We start from the raw sequence: 19,035 nt of genomic DNA, 5'->3' as shown, positions 1-19,035 counted from the left end.
TTTGTGGTTGCCAGGGGCTGAGAGAAGGGGAGAATAGGAAGTGACTACTTAAAGGGTACTGGGTTTCTGTTTGGGATGATGAAAAGTTCTGGAACTAGATAGTGGTGATGGCTGCACATCATGAAGTACAGCTGACCCTTGAACAACACGGATTTGAACTGGACCAGTCCACTTACGTGCAGATTTTTTTTTACAATACATACAGCACAGTACTGTAAATGTACTTTCTCTTCCTTATGGTCTTAACATTTTCTTTTCTCTATTTTATTATAAGAACACAGTAAATAATATATACAACACACAAGATATGTGTTAGGTGACTACTTATATTATTGTAAGGCTTCCTTTCAGTCAACAGCTGGCTATTAGTAAAGTTTCAGGGAAGTCAAAAGTTATATACAGATTTTCAACTGGGGGGCAGTGGGCGGTGTCAGCACCCCAACCCCCACACTGTTTAAGGGTCAACTGTACTTGGTAGACTGAATTGTAAAATAATAAAATTTATGTGCATTTTACCACAATTTTTTAAAGATTTAGGACATTCTTGGAGCACCTGGGTGGCTCACTTGGTGGAGCATTCAACTTTTGATCTTGGGGTCATGAGTTTGAGCCACACATTGGGTGTAGAGATTACTCAAGAATTTAAAAAAAAAAAATCTTTTTTTTTTTTTTTTTTTTTTTAAAGATTTTATGTATTTGAGAGAGCGAGCACAAGCAGGGGGAGCGGTAGGCCAAGGGAGAAGCAGACTCCCCGCTGATCAGGGAGCCTGATGTGGGACTCGATCCCAGGACCCTGGGACCACGACCTGAGCCAAGGGCAGACACTTAACTGACCGAGCCACCCAGGCATCACCCCCCAAAAAAAAATTCCTTAAAAAAAAAAAATATTTATGGCTTTCTTGAAAAGATTAAATTATAGGGGGAAAAAAAAAAAGACCAGAGGTTATCAAGGGCTGAGAGTAGATACTGACTACAAAGGGGCACAAGGAAATGGTTTAGGATGATGGAACTATTCTATAGCTTGACTGCAGTGGTCATTTTTACAACATTACATACATCTGTCAAAACTCAAAGAACTATATAGCATGTAAATTATACCTCAATAAATCTGACTTTTTAAAAATTTTTTTAAAGATTTTATTTATTTTGAGAGAGAAAGAGAGGGAGAGGGAGAGGGAGAGCACAAGAGTGAGGGAGAGGGGCAAAGGGAGAGGGAGGAGCAGGCTCCACAGAGAACCATGGTATCATGACCTGAGCCAAAGGCAGACGCTTAACCAACTGAGCCACCCAGGCGCCCCAATAAATCTGACTTTAAAGGAAACAGATCTTTACAGTAAAGGTATAAAAAGATAAGGGAAAGACTGTTGATTTATTTTTAATACTTCAGTATTTCAGGTCTTACATTGCCTACCATATTTAACCATTCTAAGTGGAAAAGCAAAACATGGCACCAGCTTTAAGTCACTGTGCTTTCCAGTGAAACCAAAGCCTGTTAATGTCTGAATTAATTAATCAGGCCTAAGAACTGGAACTTAAAGCTCAGAAAGGATTAGCCTAGCCAAGGTACAGAAAGAAACAAAACAGCCCTTATATCAGTAAAAAGACAACCGTTACCGACATTAACAGTAAAAAATTCTAAATTTCTAGCAAAATAGCAATCTCACTCTATCCATGCCTGAGAAATACCTAAGATAGTCCCTATAGCACTTTATTTTCATAAGAAATGCACAAAAAGAAACGCACTATAAATTACTAATATTTTATCGCCTACCCATGTTGATAGCTTTCAAAACTGTGGCTAAATTCTTATTGACCACTGAGACAGCACAAAAACATTGTTTTAGAAAGAGTCAAACCACTAAGGCTGGTAAAATCAGGGAATCACTGGCTGAGACAGACATGAAAAATGCACTGCTAATTTAAGTATACCAAGGCTCTGTACCTCGTCTAGCATAAATTCCTATCTTACCAGGTATTAAGAATATTTGCAGTTATAAAATCTGGTATGCTTTCAATCTCCAATACAAATGTGAATTCAGGGTTCTGTATTTAACAGAAATAATTTTGTTTATGCTAAATAAAAGTTCACCTAAAGGTTCGTGAATCTAAGGCACCATGTTAATTTGACTCACTTTCTCCTGGCCTTTATTTTTAACACAAGCTAGCTGACTGCCTTAAAAAGAAACCCTGCTTCAGCTCCCATTTGTATCGCTTATCTTCCTCTTTTGTCAGCAAGTCCTGGAAGTACTTTAGAAACATCCCATTCAGCCTGGGAAATAGCCAAGATTGAAAGGAAATCTCTTACTCCATGACCTCCCTAGCAGAGGAAGGACAAAAAGACTGGAAGTCTACAAAGAAACCTGTCCACCCCTTCACCCACACCCCCTGAGGTTCTCCAGTTAAATGCCAAACATAGCCCGTTAAAACAGAGAAGGTTAGAGAAGAATCACTAACAGTTAAATACTACAGAAATCCCAAAAGGAAGAGTCTTGAAACCAGACTGGGATTCTATAAGCAAGGAAAAGGCAGAGGGTTTTATCAGTATAAAAATGTGTGCAACTGGGGCGCCTGGGTGGCTCAGTCTGTTAAGCATCTGCCTTCAGCTCAGGTCATGATCCCAGGGTCCTGGGATCGAGTCCCACATCGGGCTCCTTGCTCAGCGGGGAGTCTGCTTCTCCCTCTCCCTGTCCCTCTTCCTGCCGCTCCCCCTGCTTGTGCTCTCTGTCAAATAAATAAATAAAATCTTAAAAAAAAAAAAAATGTGTGCAACCACCTTTAAAAAGTCCTGAAAATAGGCAAATACTGACTGTAGAGTTATTTAGATAAAGTCCCTCTAATAGACTCAAACGTATCCCCAAGGGACTGATATGCTTGTGAGATTCTCCAACAATTACATATTTTAAATCTTCCCTTTAAAAATAATCCTAAAAGGCACTGTAGTCTCTTTCAAAAATAAAGGTACGGGGGCGCCTGGGTGGCTCAGTCATTAAGCGTCTGCCTTCGGCTCAGGTCATGATCCCGGGATCCTGGGATCGAGCCCCGCATCGGGCTCCCTGCTCAGTGGGGAGCCTGCTTCTCCCTCTCCCGCTCCCCCTGCTTGTGTTCCCTCTCTTGCTGTGTCTCTCTCTGTCAAATAAATAAACAAAATCTTTTAAAAAATTAAAATAAAATAAAGGTACTGTGTAAAAGTTAAACATTACAACTTTTTTTTTGTCGGTGACACTGGTCAAGAAAAATGATGTGGTTGCCAAAAATCACTTGTAACACGTTAAGAAAAACCAAGTATTATGCAATTTAGACATGCATACTTTTAAAGAAAACTATTATCAAGTTAGGCACTACTGCCACATGGTACAATACACCCTACAAATCTTGGGCATAGTCAAGGTTTTAGGGTATCAATAGAGCAATATTCTATCATGCAGCCCTTGACATGTAACGTATCTTAAATATGATGGCAATTATGGAAAAAACACTTACTGAATTTCATATTCCACACTAGTAATTCTTTTTCTTTTTTTTTTAAGATTTTACTTACTCATTTGACAGAGAGAGCACGCGTGCACAAGCAACGGGAGCGGCAGAAAAAGGAAGAGGGAGAAGCAGGCTCCCCACTCAACAAAGAGCCTGATGCGGAGCTCGATCCCAGGACCCCGGGATCATGACCTGAACAGAAGGCAGACACTTAACCAACTGAGCCACCCACGCGCCCCTCCACACTAGTAATTCTTAAAAAGAGGAAGAAACTAACAGAAATATCTTCAGGGCATTCTCAAATTATACACATTACCCCTGCCCCAACCCTCTTAATAAATAAATATACCTTAGAGAAGAATCTAAAAAAACCTTGGTTCTATACTGAGACAACAGGTGGACTTTTAAATGGACTCTGATTCCTTTCAACATCCCCTATAACACCTATAAGACCTAGCTCTGTAGGTCTCCTGGTGTACGATGGTAAAGAAACATACTACCTGTAATCAGAGGTAAATACATACGGTAAACTCTCCTACTTAAACACTGGGACCTCTGTTTTAGGGGTAATCTTTAAATAACTACTTCCTACTATTTAAATAAATAGAAAGGTCTCATAAATAAGTCTCAAAAGATATGGTCTCCTATATCAATTAGCTGGGAAAGGAAGATACTTTTCAAAATAATCACACTATTCTTCTATTAGAAAATTCATTAAAGGAAGACAGTTTTGGTAGTTACTGAAACATACTAGCAAGTGGCAATCAAGTGCTGGGAAACACTGTGCTCAGCCACAGCAAGAAATATATTGAGGTATTTAAAAGTATTTAGCCTTGGGGCACCTGGCTGGCTCTGTTGGCGGAGCGTGCAACTCTTGATCTCAGGGTTGTGGGTTCGAGCCCCACACTGGGTGTAGAGAGTACTTAAAAAAAAAAAAAAAAAGGACAAAATAAAAAAAAGTATTAAGCCTTAAGTTTAAGAAAGCTATGAAACAGTACAAAATCATTGCTTCAGCCACTTTAAACCCACAAGGTCTATACAAAGGGCATCTTTTTTTTATTGTCAGATTTTATACTAAACAAGTGGTTTAAAAATAGAAATTTTCGTAATTCCCTTTTACAACAAAAGAGAAAAATCAATGTTTCTAGATACAAAGTTTCTTAGGAGACATCATTTACTGATTGAGTAAATTTATAGTGACATAATTTAAAATAGTACCAAAATCTCATGATAGCTTAATACTGTATATATTCTCATAAAAACGACATAAAATTTCATTAATTCCTATCTATTCCTATCTTTGTTCAGAAGATATATGTGGTTTTTTTTTTTTTTTTTTTTTATTGAGAGAGATAGTGATAGAGCATGAGAGGGGGGAGAGTCAGAGGGAGAAGCAGACTCCCCGCTGAGCAGGGAGCCCGATGCGGGACTCGATCCCGGGACTCCAGGATCATGACCTGAGCCGAAGGCAGTCGCCTAACCAACTGAGCCACCCAGGCGCCCTGTGGTTTTTTTTAAGTACTTCAAACTATTACAGTGGCAGAGTATATCCTTTCTATGATTTCATGATCTATCCCCCCTACTCCCTTTTTTATTTAAAGAACCCTGATTCTTTTTTTTAAGATTTTATTTATTTATTTGAGAGAGAGAGAGAGAGCACGAAGGGGGAAAGGGGAGAGGGAGAAGCAGACTCCCCGCTGAACAGGGACCCCTATGTGGGGCTCAATCCCAGGACCCTGAGAACATGACCTGAGCCGAAGGCAGACGCTTAACCGACTAAGCCACCTAGGCGCCCACTCCCCACTCCCTTTAAAACATTAATACCAGATGGTGGAGAAGAGGGGGAGCAATGCGGCATTCAACTGGAATTCTTAAAGAATTAGGTCTTTAAATTCCAACTGTATAACAAAAGTTAACCAAGGTACAAACTACTTTTAATCCACACCTTCTCTATTTATTCCACTGGCACCTGCCCTCCAATGAATGCAAGTAGTCACAAAGATTAGATTCTTTTTTTCTGGCTCACAATTTCAAGTGGCATCAAGTTCTTTAAGTGTGAACAGTAAGATAAAGAGAAAAAATATAGAATGATGCAGATTTACAGTCAAATTCCTCATTAGCCAACTTGAAGCAGGCTTACATAATGGTAAGCACACTAAAAAATGGAGAAAGAGAACCACTATTATACTGGAGAGCAATTAATTGCATATCCACACATTTTTTAAATAAATAATATCATTTATCACAATATTTCATATAAATAATACTTAAAATGACATACGCCACACCTAATAGAAATTTAACAATTATATGTGCTTCGATTCATATACACTGAATTATTCATACTCTTTATGAAATCTTTAGAATTACTACACACACATATGCACACACACGAGTACTAGAAGAAAAAAAATGAACTCATGAATCACTTAACTCTACCTTTGAAACTAGCAATAACTGTATGTTAATTAATTGAATGTAAATAAATAAAATAAAATAAAATTTTATTTTCTTCTTTAAAGATTTTATTTATTGGGGCGCCTGGGTGGCCCAGTCAGTTAAGCGTCTGCCTTTGGCTCAGGTCATGATCCCAGAGTCCTGGGATCGAGTCCCGCACTGGGCTCCCTGCTCAGCGGGAAGCCTGCTTCTCCCTCTCCCACTCCCCCTGCTTGTGTTCCCTCTCTCGCTGTCTCTCTCTCTGTCAAATAAATAAAATCTTTAAAAATATATATATATTTTATTTACTTACTTGTCAGAGAGAGCGAGTGCACAAGCAGGAGGAGCAGCGGCAGAGGGAGAAGCAGGCTCCCCAATGAGCAAGGAGCCTGATATAGGACTCAATCCCAGGACCCTGGGATCATGACCTGAGCAGAAGGCAGATGCTTAACTGTCTGAGCCACCCGGGCGCCCCAATAAAATCTTTAAAAAAGTATACAGTAAGTTAAAAAAAAAAAAAAATGAAATGTGAACTAGAGTGTGAGTGTGCGCATGCGTGTAATAAATTCCAAAACTTTTTGAGGAAGAGATAAAAGAGGGAGGATCTTTGAAATTCCAAATTTGATTCAGACATGGCAACATCTAAACAGCATTTGTGTAGCACTTAAATAATTTTGAAAGTAATTTTCCAAACCTGAACCCCCATAACCCTACATCTTAGGGAAGGCAAGAATTACCTCCTGAGAGGAACAACTGGGTAGTGCCAATACAAAGGACCTTTGTCTTCCCATTTTTACTCCACTGTTATTTTCATGACACCAGCCTCTCCTAAGATAAATATATGTGAAGGATCAATACTAAAAATGCATATACTCTTAAAAATAAATACACCTGAAAGAGGAACATAAAACACACCGGTTCTATTTCTAACTTCTCCAATCCAATTATACTACGACAGCAAATGGATTTTTAAATGAACTAAGTGTGGGAAGAACAGCACTACTGGTGTAATTTTTATATCCTAATAACAGTAAAAACATAGGAAATACTAGCATTCCAGTAACTATACAAGATAGGCCACTTAAATAAAGGCTTCTTTTACAAAACTTTGTTTTACAGTCAGCCATTTGGTTACTCTCCACACATACAACCTTTATTAAACATAACTTCAATTTTAATTTCAGTATTTTTTTACGATTTTATTTATTTGAGAGAGAGAGAGAGAAAACACGTGCAGGGTGAGGGGCAAAGGGAGACAGAGAGAGAATCCCAAGCAGACTCCCTGCTAAGCACAGAGCATGACTTGGGGCTCGATTTCACAGCTCTGAGATCATGACCTGAGCCAAAGTAAGAGTTGGACGCTGAACCAACTGAGCCACCCAGGTGTCCCTTCATTTCAGTATTTTCAAAAAAAGGAATAAGATATCACACATTAAAATGCTATCAATAAAAAAAATAAAATGCTATCAATATTTCAAATTATGACAGAATTAATCATTTTTTCATGGTCAGAATTCTAACTCAAGTCCTTCAAAAACAATAGTGTCTTAAGGTGGATTTCTTTTTTTTTTAAGTAAACTCTACTCTCAGCATGTGGCTTAAACTCAACCCTGAGGTCAAGAGTCACATGCTCTACAACTGAGCTAGTCAGATGACCCAAGGTAGATTCCTTTAAACTCGACTGAAGAATAAACAATGAATCTCAAGTTTCATAGTCCTGCTGTTGGGAAACCTGCTACACTTTCATTTTTCTTCACATTTACTTGAAGAATATAAAGACAGGCAAGAAAAATTCAACTGCACCATACTATGTGATACTGGTGATCACTGGGATTTTTTTTTATCAGAATCTAACATGGGGCGCCTGGGTGGCTCAGTCGTTAAGCGTCTGCCTTCGGCTCAGGTCATGGTCCCAGGGTCCTGGGATCGAGCCCCACATCGGGCTCCCTGCTTGGCGGGAAGCCTGCTTCTCCCTCTCCCACTCCCCCCGCTTGTGTTCCCTCTCTCTCTGTGTCTCTGTCAAATAAATAAAATCTTTAAAAAAAAAAAAAGAATCTAACATAATCAGAGTCCCATTCTACAGAAATTTGACACCTTTCCCACAATTAATAGGTTTTTCTGTCTGAATTCTGGCAAATCTCAGGAAGCCAACATAGAATCTGGCATTAGGGCAATGAATCTGAATGTCCAGTGTTAGAATCAAAACAAAGAGTCTGGAAATAAAGTGTTGCACCTCAGACAAGGAATTCCAGGATTCATATTATCAGGAACATAAAACAGGGAGACCCTCAAAAGAAGAAGAACAGCAAGAGTTGTTCATGGGGTGTTTCAAAGAACTAAATATTCCAAGATGAAAGTTAAAATTTTAAACACACAAACACATCCATCTTTTAAAATCAGATGGGAGGGGGTGTCTGCCTTTGGCTCAGGTTGTGATCTTGAGGTCCTGGGATCCAGCCCGGCGTTGGGCTCCCTGCTCAGTAGGGAGACTGTTCTCCCTCTCCCTCTTCCTCTCTCCCTGCTCGTGCTCTCTTCTCAAATAAATAAACAAAATCTTTTAAAAATAAGTAAATAAATAAATAAAATCAGATTGGGGCACCTGGCTGGCTCAGTGAGTAGAGCATTAAACTCTCGATCTCAGGGTCGTGAGTTCAAGCCCCATGTTGCACATGAGGCCTACTTAATTAAAAATAACAAAAAGGGGCCTACTTAATTAAAAATAACAAAAAATAAAATTAGAAGATTAAAATGCTAAATATAATATAGAAAAACAAATTTTCAAGGAACAAATTTAAATAAAAGAGAAAATATTAAATTCAAAAGAGCTTCGGTAAAAAAGACAATGTTGCCAATGCTGTCATATATGGAGGAAAAATGAGTATCTTGTCAGTATATAGTCCAAGCCATACTTATTAGTGGAACCTTCTTCCCATTCAATAGAAAAGGTATTAAGTATTTTGGATTTTTAAAAATATGCAAACACACATGAATATAAATTATCTTAGACCACTGTAGAGCCATTAGTAATTTTTTTGTGAACTCTAAGAGCACTGCTGAGGTTCTTTTGAGATGCTTAAAAGAGAGGCACCTGGGTGGCTCAGTCAGTTAAGCATTGGACTCTTGATTTCAGCTCAGGTCATGACCTCAGGGTCGTGAGATCAAGCCCTGAATTGGGCTCCGCGCTTAGTGCTGAGTCCACTTAAGATTCTCTCTCTCCCTCTCCCTTTGCCCCTCCCTCCTGCCTGCCCGTGCTTTCTAATAAAATCTTTTTTAAAAAAAGATGCTAGGGACACCTGGGCAGCTCAGTCGGTGAAGCGTCTGCCTTCAGCTCAGGTCATGATCCCAGAGGTCCTGGGATCGAGCCCCACGTCGGGCTCCCTGCTCCGCTGGGAGTCTGCTTCTCCCTCTGCCTGCCAATCCCCATCTCATTCTCTCTCTCTCTCTTTCACTCAAATAAATAAATAAAACCTTAAAAAAATAAAATAAAAATAAAAAAAGATGCTAAAAAGAGGGCGCCTGGGTGGCTCAGTTGGTTAAGCGACTGCCTTCGGCTCAGGTCATGATCCTGGAGTCCCTGGATCGAGTCCCGCATCGGGCTCCCTGCTTGGCAGGGAGTCTGCTTCTCCCTCTGACCCTCCCCCCTCTCATGTACTCGCTCGCTCTCATTCTCTCTCTCTCAAATAAATAAATAAAATCTTTAAAAAAAAAAAATGCTAAAAAGAAAGAAAAGGAGAAGTAGCGTCTCTTCTTATAAACAAAGAAATAGGGCGCCTGGGTGGCTCAGTTGGTTGAGTGACTGCCTTCAGCTCGGGTCATGATCCTGGAGTCCCAGGATCAAGTCCCGCATCCGGCTCCCTGTTAGGCAGGGAGTCTGCTTCTCCCTCTCCCGCTCAGCCTCTTGTGCTCTCTCTCTCTCTCTCTCTCAAATAAATAAATAAAATCTTTAAAAAAGGGGCGCCTGGGTGGCTCAGTCGTTAAGCGTCTGCCTTCGGCTCAGGTCATGATCCCAGGGTTCTGGCATCGAGCCCCGCATCAGGCTCCCTGCTCAGCAGGAGGCCTGCTTCTCCCTCTCCCGCTCCCCCTGCTTGTGTTCCCTCTCTTGCTCTCTGTCAAATAAATAAATAAAATCTTTAAAAAAAAAAAATCTTAAAAAAAAAAAAGAAATAACTTAGGAAGTTCCATACCAAAAAACAAAACAAAACAAACTTTATTCTGATACCAGAAACCTCTCTAAAAAAAGATTTTTAAAATAAACGCAAAAAAGCCTTTAGGGGCACCTGGATGGCTCAGTTGGTTGAGCTTTTGGCTTAGGTCATGATCTCAGGGTCCTGGGATCGGGTCTGCATTGGGCTCCACACTCAGAGGGGAGCCTGCTTCAGGATACTCTCTCCCTCTGCTCCTCCCCCAGCCCGCTCTCTAATAAATAAATCTTTAAATAAATAAACAAACAAACATGGGAAGCCTTTAAAAGGTTTTTAAATAGGGGCGCTTGGGTGGCTCAGTCAGTTAAACATCTGACTCGATTTCAGCTCAGGTCATGATCTCAGGGTTGTGAGACTGAGCCCCACACTGGGCTCTGCAGTGGGTGTGGAGCCTGCTTAAGATCCTCTCTCTCCTTCTCCCTCTGCCCCTTTCTCTCTCTCTCTCAAAAATAAAATATTAATAAATAAAAGTTTTTAAAATAAACATGAGATCCTAGACATACTATGTTAATATGAATAGCAACATTAAGCTCCAAAAAAAAATAATTTCCAACAAGAATACAATTCCCTTGGGGCGCCTGCGTAGCTGTCGTTAAGGGTCTGCCTTCGGCTCAGGTCATGATCCCAGGATCCTGGGATCAAGCCCTGCATCGGGCTCCCCGCTCTTCAGGAAGCCTGCTTCTCCCTCTTCCACTCCCCCTGCTTCTGTTCCCTGTCAAATAAATAAATAAAAAATCTTAAAAAAAAAAATACAATTCCCTTTTTTGAAAAGGTATGAAGATTAATATGAAAAAGTAATTCACCACGTTGAGAAATCTGTTGATTCCGGAAAATTTTTTTTTTTTACTTTTTTCTTTGGAAGCTCTACTCCCAACATGGAAGTTGATTTCAACTCAGGACCCTGAAATCAAGAGTCGCATGCTCTCTACTGACCGAGCCAGCCAGGTACCCCTGGTTCTGGAAAATTTTTATTTTTCATTCATTCCCCATCAGCAGGCATACAACAAGGACTCAGGCATTCTAGTGGAATGCCAGAAGGGACAACCCAGTGCTTAACTTTTTAGTGATTAGATTGTTTAAATAATGTACATATATGTACAATAGATATGGGGTAAGATGTCAATGTGTAAAAGACCTTTAAATATGTGAGCAAGGTATTTTTTTCAAGATGGATAAAACCTATGAATCTTAAATGAAAATATTTTTTCTTCTGTAAAAGATCTGGCGACACTAGAACAATGTCTCTTTAAACCTGTTCAATCAGCCTATTTAAATTGCTGCCTCAGGCTAACCAGGCTGCTATACAAGGAACAGCTCCCCTCAAAATGCCTCCCACAGTAACAGTGTTATAAACTAGAGTTAACTCTAAATACAAATTTGCAGAATTCCATTTTCATGTATTTACTTGAGGAAGGACCCTCAAATATCGAGTGTATACTATTTTTTAAGTAAGCTCATGACCCCAAGATCAAGAGTCACATGCTCTATCAACTGAGCCAGCCAGGCATCCCTAGTAACTGATGCACTAGCAGGTAAGAAGGGATGCAGAGGTAAAACCATTAAGATGCATGCACATGTGAAAGTCGTGTTTTATTGGGGATGACACACAGGAAAATTTCATACAGTGTTATGTGCAATGAAGAAAACCCAGGGTGAAATGTTAGAGAAGGATGCCTCTTCTCAGTGAGGGGTGACATTTACGCTGAGACAGCATGAGGGCATCCAGGTCATTGTACTCTGAGAAGAGCAATCCAGACAGTAGCTACAAAGCAAGAACAGTGCATGCAAAGGCCCTAAGGCAGAAATGAACTTCGGGAGTGCTTTAGGGCAAGTAAGACACAGAAGCAGGGGAGAAAAGGACAGACTCAGCCCTCAGGGACTTAAGAGATCAATCACTTAAGTGATAAGCACATGTTAGCTTTCACTGTAGAACTGTTGCAAGAGAAGAGGGATCACAGAGGGCAGAAGTAGCAGGGTAGGAATTTTAAGGTAAGTACAAGGTTTAAACTGGGCAGAGCATGGAAAACAAATAAGCAGCAGTAGGTATCCAGAGGGTAAAGAAAGGTACATGAACCTGCAGCTGATAGGAATAAACTTAGCCAAGAAGAGGCGATCTTGTGTATCCCAGGACTAAAATGTCTGAAGAAGTTAAGGAGCAAGCCACCATCTGAAACTGTTTTCAAATGATCTTTAGATATCCCAATAAAGTATGTTTATAGCAAAAAAGAAAAAAAAAAAGAAAAGAAAGAAATATGTTGAAGACAACAAGATTATCAATCCACAGAAACAATAAGTTGGTAATCATAAGAATATTCTAAGATTTCCTTTCTACAGTAAATTTTAAGGCAAGATCTACCTGTACACAGTTGGGGGGTTGGGGAGCAGGGGTGGAAAGGGAGTGTAATCCAACTGAAAATCAATTATGTATCTGTATCTTGAGTGGGGTCATACATTTGTCAAAATTCACTTAAGATCTATACATATGTCAATATCATCTAAAAAAAAAGTAACAGTGGAGTACAAAAAAGAATTCAGGAGAGGAAATACACAATCAACTAATACAAATGGAGAAAAACTAACACTATAAAAACACAAATGTCAAAATAGGAACTTAATAGGTTACACTCCACATTTTTAAAAAATTAAAGCGTAATAAACTTGAATATTTCATATAGAAACTAAACCACAAAATACCTGCAATCTTTACTGTTAGGCCTCATACAAAAGGTGATGTTTTATTCTGTAGTCCCCCCAAAAAAATGAGCTCTGAGAAAACTTTAAGATAGCCAAAGACAGGTAACCAAAATAGTAACAACATGAAGAGACACCAAACAACTGCTTGCGTGAATCCATAAAGGGAGGTCCACTGAAAAGAACCCCAGGTATTTATTTTAGGTGATTAGAAAAAGTAAGAAAGGCAAGTAAGCAGATATCTACTATATGCAAGGCAGTGAAGGCAGAAAATCTTAAATTTAGAAGTAGTGAGAATTCAAATAAACCAACAAACAAAAAGCACACCCATAAATACAGAGAACAAACTGATGGCTGCCAGAGGGGAGCAGGGTGGGGGAATGGGAAAATGGGTGAAGTGGAGTGAGAGATACACGCTTCCAGTTCTGGAGTAAGAGGAATAAAAGGTACAGCATAAGGAATATAGGGGAGAAAAAAAAAAAAAGTTGTGAGAATTCATTGTTCACAAAAGACACCATGGGGGGCGCCTGGGTGGCTCAGTCGTTAAGCATCTGTCTTCGGCTCAGGTCATGATCCCAGGGTCCTGGGATCGAGCCCCGCATCGGGCTCCCTGCTCAGCGGGAAGCCTGTTTCTCCCTCTCTCACTCCCCCTGCTTGTGTTGCCTCTCTCGCTGTGTCTCTCTTTGTTAAATAAATAAATAAATAAATAAATAAATAAATAATAAATAAATAAATAAATAAATAAATAAAATCTTAAAAAAAAAAGACACCATGGACCACACTATATTTTCTGCGTATCATCATTCCATTTAAGAGTCCTAACCTAAACTGAATTGTGAGCAGACCACCCTCAGTCAACACCAGATAACTCATGAGGGGCTTTTGCTTATGGAAATTCCCACATACTGGGCTGAATACTTTTGTCTGAATTTAAATCATGAATTACAAACAGAATATTCAGGTATTTAGCAGTCTCTTTAAGCTATGATTCAAGGCCTACAATACAGCTCCAATATAGCTTTGGACCTCTATCTCTTATCTGTACCACTCCTCAAAACTACCCCATCCTTCTAACCAAACTGGAAATTTTTTACCAAGGACAACTTGCATTTGCCACTTCCTTACTTTGGGGGGGGGTGGAGACCCCCCCAAATTTACTGTTAAAATAGATCAATTTCATGGTCCTGCTGCTCCCTTCTCAACTGCACAGTTTTTCATCCTCTGGCTCTCCAGGTTTTAAACTCTATTAATTACATATAAAAATATCAAAAATTATATCACAATTAATATCCATATAATACTTCACCTTTCCCAAGTCCTTTCTCCCATATTAACCTATAACCTCCTTAAACATAGTGGCTCTATTAGTCATAAAAATCCCTCAAGGATCAATATTTCCTAAAGCCAAATATTTTCATTGCATTAGAATGTTACATAATCTCCTGTTATTAAAATACCGTCCAGTTATGGTCCCAACTTAAAAAGGAACCAAAACAGAAGGGGAAAAAAGGTTCAATTTAAAGATGTAATTGCCAAATGTTTCATGAAGCATATGTTTTATTTTATAATGGAAAAAACAAACTTTCCCCACAAATTAAACACCCATACACAGTTATCTGATAAACCCCCATAGTGTACTTGAAAATCTGTGGTACAGAATTGGTAACCATTAAATTCTACTAAAGCTCTATTTATGGTTATAAAATATGTAACTCCACTTCATTTTTCTTTAATGTATTTCACTGTATTATGTATCTGTGGACATCAAATAGTATACAGATTCATAAAAGGCTGAAGAGACAACTCTGATTTCAAAAATCCAGTTTCTCACAATGCCAGACATACTAGTTTCTGGCTTTTCTACCTTCACAACACTCTTCCTGTTTTTTGGTCTGTGACAACAGAGAATAAAGGTACTTTTACTTTTGATAACTTTAATCTGTCTACATTCTACCAAAAATGGAAGCTATTTTTAATATACAGTTTTATCATTACAGAACTGTAGAAAGATTTTAAGTTTGGGCACTGTAAAACATCCAATATAAATCTGTTAAAGTTCTAAGACTCCAAAGTATAGAAGTAAAATCTTGTTTTCTGTTGACCTGAATGCTTCCGAACTAATCTGTATTTGACTCCAATGTCAAATTAGTCATGTCATTTTGGAATATTAAAACCTATAATAATTATATATTTACTTTTAAAAAGTCATTCCAATCTCTATCTTGATTGGTACAACTAGAAGATTATATTCCAAAACAAAGTCAAGAAAAGGACATACTTTGGCTAGTGGCAATGATAAAACCATTCATTTTGCCTAATCATTCTTAAATCTTAATTGAGAGTATAGTGAATGAAAAGGAAGACTATCAACCAGTGCTTTATAAATGCTTTCTGCTAAAGGTAGGCTTCTATCAAGGATGGGCTTGCTCTTTTGCCATTTGACACTAGTCTATTCAGCCACCTGGAACACTTCCTGTCAATATGTGTGAAGATCACGTGTGGCCATGACTGACTCAACAGTCGGTTTCCAAACTGACAAATTAACACTAAGAGAAACCGAAAAGAATTGCTTTTTTATACCCCACTTGTTCAAAAGTCTAAACCTAAGAAAATAATAAAAATAAAATCAGAGAAGTAATGGTACAGAAAGGCAAATAATTTTTCTAAAAACCAAAATGATTCACATGCACCATAAGCACTCTGCCTGCATTTGAAGATGTTTAGAAAAATAAATAAATATTCATTTAAATAAACCTCTATTCTGTCAGTTAACTGGAGTCTGTCACCTTTCTGAAGAGCGGACAGAATAACAACCTCAAATTTAACTTATGAAAATTATGACTTGGCAAACAAGGTTCTTTACTGGCTGTTTAACAAAACAACTATGGCAACCCCACAAATAAATCAAGTTCTGCTATGCGATACTGTCCTTACTTCTCTGTTCCCTCTTCTACAAAAAAGTCAGATATTTCCAACATCCTAACTGTTATGTTAAACTCCATGTAACGAACTATATCTCACAGTATCCCTCTACCTAGGCAATAAGTTCTGAGACTTTGTTACAGAGAATAGCTTCAAAGAAAGCATACATCCTCTCCCCAACAAACACACCACACACAGCCAAGAAATAGAACATGTGAAAGAAGAAAACATGGATAATATTAATAATTCATGTATATATTCCATAAATATATAAGCCATTCCGTTTCTTATCTGTCAAATGAAGTCAAGTGACCCCAGCAGGTAGCTGCAACTTCACTACTCCATTTATTTAGAATTACAAGCTACAATTCATTCTTTTCCAAAAGCTCTAGGATTATTTGTGAGCACTTCAGTCTTGTAAAGGGATACTAAATTTTTTCATATACGCTGACCACAATACTGCAAAATAATGGAACATCCACCGTCAAAGAGCTGTCAAATTCAAGTTCATTAATCATCTAATTTCATTAGATGATAGAAAAAAAAAAACCTATTTCACACATTTCAATGAAAGTATAAAACAACTAAGAATATCAATTACAGATAACAATTACTTAAACTAGTCAACTGACTGTACTTAAAGCATTCACAAACCCTAAGTGGTAAAGGACAAGTAAAGCTATGCTTTTCAAACAATTTTTTTTTAAACTACTTTTCAATTCTACAGTCAAGCATTAACTTTTAAAGTCACCTAATTATATACAAATGTTCTCAACAGACATAAGATTTGGGAAGGCACATTAAACAGACTAAGATGTGTTACCACCCATTCACCGGAAAGATTTTTCTATCAAGTCCTAAAATGTTACATTCTAACATCTTAACAAATTTTTCCAGCACTGCTGAAGTTACATGTAACCATCAGGAAGCCAAAGTCATCCCAACAACCTGTCTTAACACTTACTTGACCAGTTACAGGTCAATCATAATTCAAGTGTGCTTCAAAGTACGAAAACTCCACGAATCAACTAACCCTAAAACATTATATACATTTAGGAAGTTTTTCTAGACACTCAGTCCTAAATTAGGCACAAGTGTGCCCCATGATTAATGATAAACAAACAAAAATGTATATAAAAAAAGTTGATGCTCCAAATATATTCAATTCCAAGGAGGCTCCAAAGAGGTCTGAGACCAAATGCCCTCCATGCAAGAGGAAATTCTCTACTCCTCTCAGGGTCTGCTCAAAACACCAAGTATGAATTGCTCTCCACCAGAGGAACTGCCCCTGCACTTGGGGAAAACTTCATTTCCCAGGACGAGAGTGGTCGGCCCCATCAACAGTCACAACCTCATTTCATGCCTAAAGTCAGATTAAACCCCTGGAGTGTTGGGGGTTTTGTTTTTTGAAATATTAACACGTGGGGGGGAGGGCTCACAGAAGGGATCATAGTTAAGGAGCTCTTTTACGTGGGGGCTGAGAGGGTGAGGGACCAAAAAGTGAATGGGTAACAGAGAGGGTCCTGGACTCCCAGGATCCCCCAACTCAAATTCCAACTTGGTGGGTGGTAACCAGAAAGTACCCCCACCACCACCAGGCCCCTTTCTTCACCCTTCTTGACCCAACTCCTAGGCCAGTGCCTTTGCCGGGCGCCCTGGGTCTCAGCTCCAGCCTCGAAACTGAAATGCAGAGAGGGGAGACATTTAGGCCTCGCCTCCCACGGCCTTCCTCCCCCAGCCGGGGCGGGAGGGGACCCAGGAAGCCGCGCTCGGTTCCCGGGGGGGGGGGGGGAGTGGAGGGCCTAGGCCGCGCCTCCCAGCCGGATGGCCCTAGGCCTCGGCCCGCCCGAGGCGGGGCCCGGGGGTCGGGGCGGCGGACTGGGTGCCGGCTCACCCACCTGGGTTGCCAGTCATTCCAGCTCCGCGGGTACTTGGTGCCGCCGCCGCCGCCGCTGCTCAGCCGAGACCCCGGGGCTCTGCGGCTCATTACCTTCCCCGACACGACATGGCCAAGCGCCGCCGCCCAAAGAAGCGCGAGTCGCCGCCCGAACCGACCGCCGCCGACACTCCGCTCCCGCCCGGGGCTTAGGAGGAAGCCGAAGAAGAGGAGGAGGAGGAGGAGGCGGCGGCAGAGGGCGGGGGAGGCGGACGGCCGTTCCGGGTTCCGCCTGAGCCCGCAGCGCAGGACGAGGAGGCGGGAGTGGCGCCGCAAGGGGGAGACGGAGGAAGGGGAGGCGACGTCTCTTCCAGGGCCGAGGGCGGCCCGCGACGCCGGGACCCAAGAGGAAGAGGACGGCGAGGAGGAGGCGGTGGCGGCGGCTCCTCACGCTCACACAGCCACGGCTTCCCCGCCTCCCGGCTCCGCCCGCCGCGCCGCCGCTGCCGCACGGCATGCTGGGAGCGAGGGGCGGTGCCGGCGCCCGCCGGGCCAGGAGAGGGGCGGGGCCGGCTACGGGGGTGGGGCCGTCCATGGGGGGCGGGGCCGGCTACGGGGGGCGGGGCCGGGAGGGCGCGGCGAGCGGGTCGCCCTCCCGCGCCCGGAGCTCGCCTCCACTCCCCGCGGACCGCGCTAAGGTCTCCGCCCCGCCGCGGGGGATCATGGGAGAGGGGATCTCCGCCACCACCCCCACGCACACACCCTCCCAAATGCTCTCCCGAAAGCACCAGACCCGGGAGGGCTGGGCAGTCAGGTGTAAACAGGCATCCAATAAAGGACCTGGGGTGCCCTTTGCGCGCGCGCTCACAGCGACGCGCGCGCACACGCAGGCATCCCTTTAGGGCTCACGTGTGCCCATTTTCCCCACCCTATACGGTAAAAAGTAAAAATAAAAGAGAGGGTGGATATCCACCTACCCAGCCCCCACCTGAAATGTGCCCATGGAGTCCTTACACCTCGACCGTCTCTTCACATTGTAAAAAACTAGAGGGAGAAAAGGCAATCCCCTGTGCCCCGCAATCCCTGTCCCCTGCAATGTGAAATGTGCTTAGAAATCCTCCCACCTTAACACTTACTTGCCCACCTTCCCCACCGGAAAGAATCTGGCTGGTAGGGGCAGGGTTGCACACCTGAGCACATCCCCCCCACCCCCACGGTGCCCCGGAAAGATTTCACTAAAGCATCTGATACATAATGTGGATGCAGATGCACAGAGGAAAGCTGAGCAAGATGCACATCAAACAGGGGAGCTACCTTTGGGGAGGATAGTCAAGAGTGTCTTTACGTCAACACAGAGGGTCTTAACCCATTTTACGTTGCAAGAAGACAGTCTATTTTTTTGTGTAATTAAAAATTGTTACCTAAAGTACTTGA

General features: G+C 41.2%; 1 protein-coding gene across 3 annotated transcripts in view; it reads right to left on the bottom strand.

Annotated features, from left to right (window-relative positions):
• Window positions 1–18,074, bottom strand: part of SMG1 (SMG1 nonsense mediated mRNA decay associated PI3K related kinase) — a 104,262-nt gene extending 86,188 nt beyond the window's left edge. For 2 of the 3 annotated variants that reach the window (XM_036098957.2, XM_036098955.2), the window contains exon 1: window positions 17,624–18,073. Coding sequence is in view for 2 of the 3 variants with exons in the window: in XM_036098955.2 (XP_035954848.2) it covers window positions 17,624–17,712 (89 nt within the window). In the remaining variant the exon portion in view is untranslated. Of the gene's footprint in view, window positions 1–17,623 lie in introns of all 3 variants that reach the window. The other variant, XM_036098956.2, reaches the window with a different exon arrangement.
• Window positions 18,075–19,035: the final 961 nt, after the last annotated feature.

Source organism: Halichoerus grypus, chromosome 6 (assembly GCF_964656455.1).
Source record: "Halichoerus grypus chromosome 6, mHalGry1.hap1.1, whole genome shotgun sequence".
NCBI lineage: Eukaryota > Metazoa > Chordata > Mammalia > Carnivora > Phocidae > Halichoerus > Halichoerus grypus.
This window is presented reverse-complemented; position numbering and strand designations above follow the sequence as displayed.